Source organism: Drosophila miranda, chromosome 3 (assembly GCF_003369915.1).
Source record: "Drosophila miranda strain MSH22 chromosome 3, D.miranda_PacBio2.1, whole genome shotgun sequence".
Classification (NCBI taxonomy): domain Eukaryota; kingdom Metazoa; phylum Arthropoda; class Insecta; order Diptera; family Drosophilidae; genus Drosophila; species Drosophila miranda.
The window spans coordinates 10676845-10685132 of record NC_046676.1 but is presented as its reverse complement, the minus strand read 5'-3'; the positions used below and the strand labels follow the sequence as shown (position 1 = coordinate 10685132).

Sequence of the window (8288 nt, the reverse complement as noted above, 5' to 3'; positions counted from 1 at the left end):
GGCTGGGCCCCGAATAGAAGATAGTTTTGCATAAAAAGCGTCGGCTAACAATGCGTGAAGGGGAATGTGAGAAAAGGTTAATTAATTTATGTCGCACATGCCTAATGCCCATTCGGGGACCTGCGCCGGTAGTTTCGCAGTGCCGTTAATGGACTCATCCTCCTGCCATCCGTTGTACTCTTTGAGCTGGCCCATGATTAAAACTAGGCATGTTTGTCCATTTAAGCCCGTAATTTGTGTCGTAAATCACTCCAAAGTCAGCGCCCACGTTTCGCACCTTGGTCGCTGGTCGGGTCAGGGGCTAGAGAGAGGGGGGGTGTGCGGTGTTTGGGCCCATTGTGATGCCACTGTTGTTTGCCTAATGAGTCTAATTGGGGTTGAAACTGCCCGAATAAGGGGCACGCACTCCCATAATCGTCGGAGTGCTTAAGAACCCTTTTACCGGGCTCGAGTTTTCCGGTTAAGTGTGTCTTTAGTTGGCCATATGAGCGGTGGCCATGATATGTTGCCACAAGGTGTCATCTTGCCCCATCATTAGCGCCATTTGTTTGGCTGCCCAGCGGGGGGGCGGCCCTGGTGGTTAGGGGCGGGGAGAGGCAGCTGTAAAACCGGTTCATTTGCATATCAAAGGCCATAATCAACACCTTGCAAAACAGGGTCCAGGAATACACATACACACATACATATACACTCACCGCATGGCAGTAAAAACTTGTGACCGGGGGCGGGGAGGTGGGATAGGTATGGGGCAGCTATGGTATGGACATGCAACCGCATTGGCAGCACCATTGACAGGCTCCATTTGCCCTTCATTTGCATGTCGAATGTCTGCCTGTCCCTGTCCCTCCTCCTCCTGCACCTCCTCCACTGAGTGGTGTGGGGGTGGGAGGGGTAGGAGGGGTGTGAAATGAGGAGTCAGTCCTGCATTAGCGTTAATTGGCTCTGCGTGTGAGAGGTACATACGTGTGTGCTCCCCTTCTCCTGCTCCACCAGTCCTTGAAGAAATCCAGCTGCAGCATTAAATGAGAGAAAATCCACTCGGAACCGGTTTTAAATCTGCGGAAATATTATGGAAATTATGGGATTTTCTCCCAGAACAACTATCCCTATCTATCCATTCCTCTCCTCCAGTCCAAGGGAGACGCCCCCTGCCATCTGACACGATGCTGCTCCTCTGCTTAGCCAGAAACAAGAAGCAGAAAGCAGAAGGCAGAAACCAGAAACCAGAAACAGTTTGGAATTGGAACAGTCTTGAATGGTCTGGCCCCAAAATCGCCCACACCCGCGTGGCATCCCCTCCCAAACGGTTTCCACCAACTGGACGAGGCGAAAATCCGGCATCTGCGCAGTGGACGACGTCGTCTAACTCTCAAGCTGGAACCCCAAACAATTCAGGGCGGAGTCATCGCGAGCATTGGCGGGCACCTTGCCGCCCCAAGTGTCGTGTCGGTCGGGATTTAGGCGCTCTCACACACACACACACATACACTGAAATTCCCTCTATGACATGCCCATCCCCCACGCGATGGAAGGCTGGAGCTAGAGGGAGAGGTGGGTCGAGGGAGCCCTGAGACCGTCCCAGTCCTTCAGCGGCAATCTGTTAAATATTTTAATGGCCAACAAAAGCATTTTTCGCAACGAATTTATGATGATACTCGTACTCGGAACCAGTGTAAATATTTGCCCGAGCTTCCCCTCTGCTTTAAAAATGTTTATTCGGTGAACAGATCCCAGAGATTCGGAGGAGTTATTAAGCAGATTACGAAAAAAAGCAGGAAAAACAAAATCTAAAATATAGAGTCCTGAGAAAAGTTCAATTTTTCCACAACGAAGAAACCAAATTGAAAGTTTTAAGAGAATTGGAGGCCCAATCTGCACGTAACCCTTAAAAATCCAACCTTTAATCAAACGGTTGGGAATCTATCCTATTCCTTTCAGACCTGAAAAAGCTACAGATTATTTTTTATTATTTTACAATAGTTTTAGTTTAAGGAATTTTATGGAAGTTATGGACACACATGCATTTCGGTTTTCAGCGCTCTGAGAGCAGTCACAAGCTGGCTTTCAAGATCCACACGGCTTTCGGGACGCCCCCTTAGCTTGTAGGTTATACCAAGATAAATTCAATAATAAGCTGACGTCGTCCGCTATGGTGAGGACCATCCATGCTCTCTCGATTAGCAGAGAGGCAAGCGCCAGAAAGAGATAGCAAACGTTTGACGTTCTGAACGTTTGAATCCAAACTGACAAACGGATGGTCCTCCAAAGAGAGCAGATGGGGTGACGATGTCACCTTCATTCTAAATTTATTTTGAGCAAGAACATCATTAGAACTGCCTTTCAAGTTATGCGCTTAAAATACGTATAATTCAGCAAAGATATCTACCCAATATCCCTAGTATTAAGCTCCTCAAGAAAGTCTCAAATGTAATTAGAAAAAACATTTTCCCGTTTCTGTGGTATCCACAAAACACTCCGCGCAGCTCAACGTATATTCTTATGCTCCCTCAGAACCAAGCTCTCCAGATTTCTTTAACTTTTATTAGGCCATCAACATTTGTTGGGTCTTTCGAAAAGACTTCTTGTAGTTATTCCTGGATTATGTACTTAGATAAGACGACAGTGAATGAAAGTGCAGGGGCTGGGGCATAACCATTCCGAGAATGTTAATATGCTATCTGCAGAGAAAACTTTCAAGAACTGCGAAAGGACACAACGATTATTGGCCAGTGCCAAGTGCCAAGTGCCAACTGCCAGCTCCATTCTTTTTTACGATTGCCATCCTGTGGCATCTGGTGGCATTTTGTGGTGTGTTGTGCCCAAAGTTCCCATACATATGTACATATGTTCCCCCTGATTCTGATTGTGGGTAATTGACATATAATAAAAGTGGAGATATCTCTCTATCTGTACTGTTCCTTCCACCCTCATGACCCTCTCTCTCTCCTGGCAACTATGTATGCTCGTATTTGAGTCAGCAGATTTTTCAAAAAGTAATTCTCGACTCATTTTGGGGCTGTTGGCCCTGTCCCCCACTGTCACATGTTTATCTACCCATTTGGCGCCCTTAACCCCTCCGCACCACCTGAGTATGTAATTATGGGGATGATGCTTAACCCACTCGTAAATTATGTGTGATCCCTATAGCTAATAGGTAATTTATGTGCTGACCGCAAATAAACCAAACAACAGCGCACAAAAAAAGGACAAAACTTTTCCACACACAACAAATGTCCATGGATTTCGGTGTCCATTAGCCTCTGGGCGGGTGGCCAGAAACAGAAGTGGACACAGAACCCGCATCAAGGGTACCTTTTTTTGTGTTGCAATCTAATTACAATGGCCACAGGGCCCATCGCCATATCTCCTCCTCTAGGTATTTACATATTTGCTATAAGTTTAAAGTCCCACTTTAAATAATCCATTAGCAAATGCCTGCACATCACCCTTGCCTCCTGCCCGCACAGGACTAAGGGACTTAAAAGCTAAAACCTGTTGAGTTACAACTCAATTCCCTGAACACTTGGCTAACTAAAAAGCCAAAAGGAAAAGCCAAAGGCAAAGGCAAGACTTGCCTCCCATCCATAAACCCCTTCAATACGAATTCACATTCACTTTGTCTATGCATCTTGTGGCACAGATTATGGCTGCTTTGAATAACAATCGATGGCGCGGCGACATCGGATGGAAGATGGAGGATGCCTTAGACGGGCACTCCACTCCTCCATTGTCTTGGTCCTGGCTCAGGTCCCAGTTCTGGCATTTTATTACCGTCTAGAGTGTGGCTGCATTTTACCCTCTTCCTCGGCTGAAAGCTTTCCTTTTTTTCCTCTTTCTTTTCTTTTTTTGTGTGCTGTGATGTGATAGAGCTATAAATGGTTTTTGTCATTCCGACTATCGATGGCAAAGTGATTTTTTACGATGGAAATATGCATTTTGAGGAATTTTCGACTAGATCAGATCAGAGATTTTAAACCCAAACAATGTATAAATTGGTGACCCCGTATCATCGTCGTCATCAACGATTCTGGCTCGTGTTTGATTGATGAAGTTATTCAATCGGAGCTTGTTCGAGAGACTGGGTCAATGAATTCCAATTCCCATTAAACCAATTCCGACGTGCATACAAATGAGATACCTGCCAGATACCAGATACCTGAGAGCCAGCACAGGTGACATAATCAACTGCTAGAGTCAGAAATTTACTTTAAACTTTAAATATAGTCCCAAAGAGTGTTACTGTAGCTCACATAACTTCAATTATTCCATTATAAAGCACATAAAAGTCAACCTTGCTCATTGCCTAATGTTTATGATCTCTAATGTCTTGGGCAATGCGAATTCTCAAGTTGTTTGTCGAGTTCTAAGGCCCCGAAACCAGAAACCAGACACTACAACTAGGAACGAAACATCGCAGAACCACGAGCCACTGAGTCATCATCGGTTTCAAGAGTTTTACGAGTACGAGTATATCTCCCATCTGAATACAATTGAATTATAATTGCTGCCCCGCCTCTTTGTCGGAGGCTGGCAAAGCTTAAATTCATTAAAGTCGTGTGGGTATTTGGATTTTCATCAGCAGGAATCAAAGTAAATTTGTTTAGTATTAATCTTTATATTACGAGTATTTACTGCCCATTGTACAATGGTATCATATGGTATGTTATGAGAAAGAGAGGAAGAGTTATTGTACGGGTGTGCCCGACGGGGCAAAGGGTATTAAATACTTCGGCATTTCTTTCTTGTTTTCGAATTCTTTCGATTTCCTGGTGCACACGCCGAATGGACAACAATGTGCAGTGTCTGACAATCGGATAATGATCATAAATAATTCCATTACAATAATTAGTAATGCAAAACTTAATGATGCCTCACCAGTCACCAGGTGGTAGAACTGAGAATACCCTTACTGACTCTAACAAATTAATAGTATGTTTATATGTATGTTTTCCTCTAAGAATTCTCCAGATCCAAGTCAAATACAGTTTACCCGAATATAAACTAACAAATTTGGTTAGTTTATTGTGTGAAAGTTCTTCTACCAACAGTTTTTCTATTCCTATTCATTAAAACTTCTGAGATATATAACTATCTTCTTTACTAAACATATCCTAAGAATATGCTCATCTTTCTCTCCCGAAAAAACCTCTCCCCGTAGTCACAATACCCTTCTCCAAGAGTGTATCCCATCCCCATAAAAAACCAATGCTGATAATGATAAAAATATCTTCAAATCAAACAATGCACAAAACAATCACTGTCCGATAGGGGGGAGGGTCTGGCCAGCGAATTAATCAATGAGGCAATCACGGCCAAGCCATCGCAAAATTAACCGCCAGATTGGGACCACTGTGCGGGCTGGATGGGATCGGGATAGGGGCCTGGTAGTGAAGCGGAGCGGATCGGCCACAGATGACAAAAGACGAAACAAAACTAACGAATTTGTGGCTCATTATTTGTTCTGGCGCTGCCAAAAAAAAAAAAGACAGCAAAAAAACCGTCCAAACACTTTATTATAAACGGATCGTGATGAGAGGGCAAGGGAGAGGGAGAAGAACAGCAGCTTCCAGAGCTTACAGCGATCGCCTGAGCAAATCTACAGACAGTCGTACAACGGCAGCATCTAACACCAGTCGCAAGTCGCGGAGTGGGCGCCCGATCTCGTCGAGAAACACTCCAAACAGAAGAAACCAGACAACAACAAAAAACTACAACCTTTAATTCGCCTTACTCAAGTGATCTTACAAGATGTTCAGCCGTCAACAGCTAATGGTAATTGTGATCAATGAAGCGCCACCCACGCAGTATCTATTTTTCCATCTTAAGAGATGCTTATGGAGAGCTTCGAACTCTAAAGAAGAGAAAAATTAAACAGAAGTTGAAAAAGTGTTCTTTATAATCCGATTTATAGACATTTTATCGGCCCTGAGCCCCAAGAGATGTCCGCTCTATTGTTCTCTTCGAATAGTGATCGTCCACTGTCTTATCGTTTGCCTTTCTTCCAGCTCATCTGCCTGGGTCTGGGAGTCCTTGGCTGCCTCTCGCTGCCCACTGAGAAGTCTGCGGACATCGAGGAGGATGTGATCAGCATAGACAATCAGCCGCAAAAAGTGATACGTGTGCATCCGCAGGACCTGCCCTCGAAGAAGGATCACACCGGCGCCAATATGAACTCGGCCCTCTTCCAGATTCAGACCCTGCGACCGGTCACGAGCACCGGCAATCGGAAGTACGTGGACTCGAAGCAGATGCGGATGCGCATGAGGAAGCGTCGCCCCAGGCCGGCCACTGACGGTGAAGACTCGTCGCAGCCCATCCAAGCCTTGAAACAAAAAGAACTAAAAGCCTTTCCCAAGCAGAAAACGAAGCAACAGAAGCAACTAAAGTTCATCCCCCCCCAAACAGACGCTGAGGAGTATCTGAATGGGGACATGGACATGGACACGCTGAAGGACATGGCGAGCCAATTGCTGCCCGTGCAGATGACACCCGGCCCCTATCCCGTCTACTACGTGGTGTCCAAGACCAACGGCCGCTTCGGCAAATTCCCCATCAAGGCCTTCGGCTCCCCGGCGGAGTTCTCAAAGTATCTGGTCAAAAGCAAGGCGGAGCCCATCAGCCGACACCAGCGCTTCGAGGGCTATGTCCGGCGCTGATCTTGTGATCTTTTTTGACTAGTTAAATTATAAATTATGTATAAATTATTACCTCAAAAGTAATCACACAATAATTGTAATCGTACTCTTAAACATAATCATAATTATGTATGTATTTCGAATTTCGGCTTTCGGCTAATTGCCGCAATAAACTCTTACCTGTGCTTAAACTTAACCAAGATCCAAACTTCGTTTCAAATCCGTTTCAAATGCGGCTCATGAGTCACGAGGCTATAAATTGAATACCCCTCTTAATTGTTTGATGATTCTCTTCATTAGGGTTTTCCACAATACCCAGTAATCGGAAAGTATATACGAGTGTATCTGGAGTTTATAACATCTTCGAGATTCCTAGAGGTCTGTGTTACATATTTTGTATTGCAATTTTAAGAAATATTTCTACTATTCTAAACCCAATATGGAATTGCCCTAAGCTTTCCTTTTGTTCTACAAATATATCTTATTATTTCCATACATTTTCCCATATAAATTATCTTTGTACCGCTTAAAGATGCGAAAAAATCTTACTAGCGGGTATGTTATAGTCGGAATACGCTACATACATACATATATCATTGCTGCTTGTTTTTTGTTTGTTACTTCTCTGTGATGCTGTTCTCGCTCTGGTAATTACATGGAATTCTCTGTCTCGGGCTTCACCTCTGCCTCCATCTCTGACTCTGACTCTGACTCTGACTGTGACTGTCTTAACTGTTTTGTTTGGCCTTGTCATATGCTAATTTGGCTGCGAATCCAATCGAGTGTCGCGTATAATTAAGCCTCACATACTCATAACTATTGTCTCTCGCATTTACATACAGCCGAGTCGAGTCGACAATGAATGCGCAGATACATAGATACATTTGATTTATGGTGCTGTGCCTGTGCCCCTTTTCGGCGGCTTTCAGCGCTTTCTGCGAATATCTTTCCAAGTGTCGTTTGCCTTTGTCTCTTCTCTTTCACACATTTCTCTGCTTTCTTTGTGAGAACTTTCTCCGTACACCCAAAAAAAAGCTGCTTCAGAACTGTTCTATGCTTGCGAATATACATTTTATTAAGAACTAGTCTGGAATCGATCTGTGGTTTTGGGTTGTAAATAAATGAAGACTCATAATTAGCAGATTACTTGGGGTGTCTCCCCATCAGAATCTATCTATCTATCTATCTGTCAGATGTGTGTAATTTCCGCACGAAACCACAAATCAGAAGTAATAATTGCAATTTTTATGGCACATACTCGTAGTCATACTCACATGTAGCCCAAGCAGAGGGTTGTCTTTGTCTTAAAGCCTGGTTAATCAACCTGCTGCTCCTCCTCCTCCCTGCTGACTGCATTTCCCATTACTTTTGCTCATTTCGACTGCCTCGAATGTGTAATGAACTTGTGGAGGAGGGCTGTGTGGAGAACGTCGTGGAGCAGAGTGTGATATCGAAATTTCCCAAAGGATTCGACGCCATATTTTTCGCCAGAGCCACGAAAAAGATTCCTTTCTCGGTTGCGTGTCTCTCCCTCTCCCTCTCCCTCACCCATGCCCAGTGGCAGGGCAACTGAGTACGTGAAAAATTCAGTGGGAAAAATGGAGGAAAACCACCAAAAGGAAATCTTGCAACTAGAAAAGTTGTACATCTTGT

General features: G+C 44.3%; 1 protein-coding gene across 2 annotated transcripts; it reads left to right on the top strand.

Annotated features, from left to right (window-relative positions):
- The first annotated feature begins 5584 nt into the window (after nucleotides 1-5584).
- LOC108158216 lies at nucleotides 5585-6837 on the top strand. Of its 2 annotated transcripts, XM_017290440.2 has the most exons (3): nucleotides 5586-5772; nucleotides 6006-6294; nucleotides 6360-6509. In XM_017290440.2, the coding sequence occupies exons 1-3, from the start codon at nucleotides 5749-5751 to the stop codon at nucleotides 6410-6412; spliced, it is 366 nt and encodes a 121-aa protein (XP_017145929.1). In that variant the 5' UTR covers nucleotides 5586-5748; the 3' UTR covers nucleotides 6413-6509. The 2 variants fall into 2 exon arrangements, with proteins under 2 accessions (XP_017145928.1, XP_017145929.1); XM_017290439.2 differs by having other exon boundaries at nucleotides 5585-5772; nucleotides 6006-6837.
- The last annotated feature ends 1451 nt before the right edge of the window (nucleotides 6838-8288 follow it).

Excerpts from the sequence above, each read along its gene's own strand:
- LOC108158216 (XM_017290439.2), top strand. The coding sequence starts at position 5,749 with ATGTTCAGCCGTCAACAGCTAATG. Across the intron at positions 5,773-6,005 it reads TCAGCCGTCAACAGCTAATG|CTCATCTGCCTGGGTCTGGG; the intron begins GTAATTGTGATC and ends CCTTTCTTCCAG.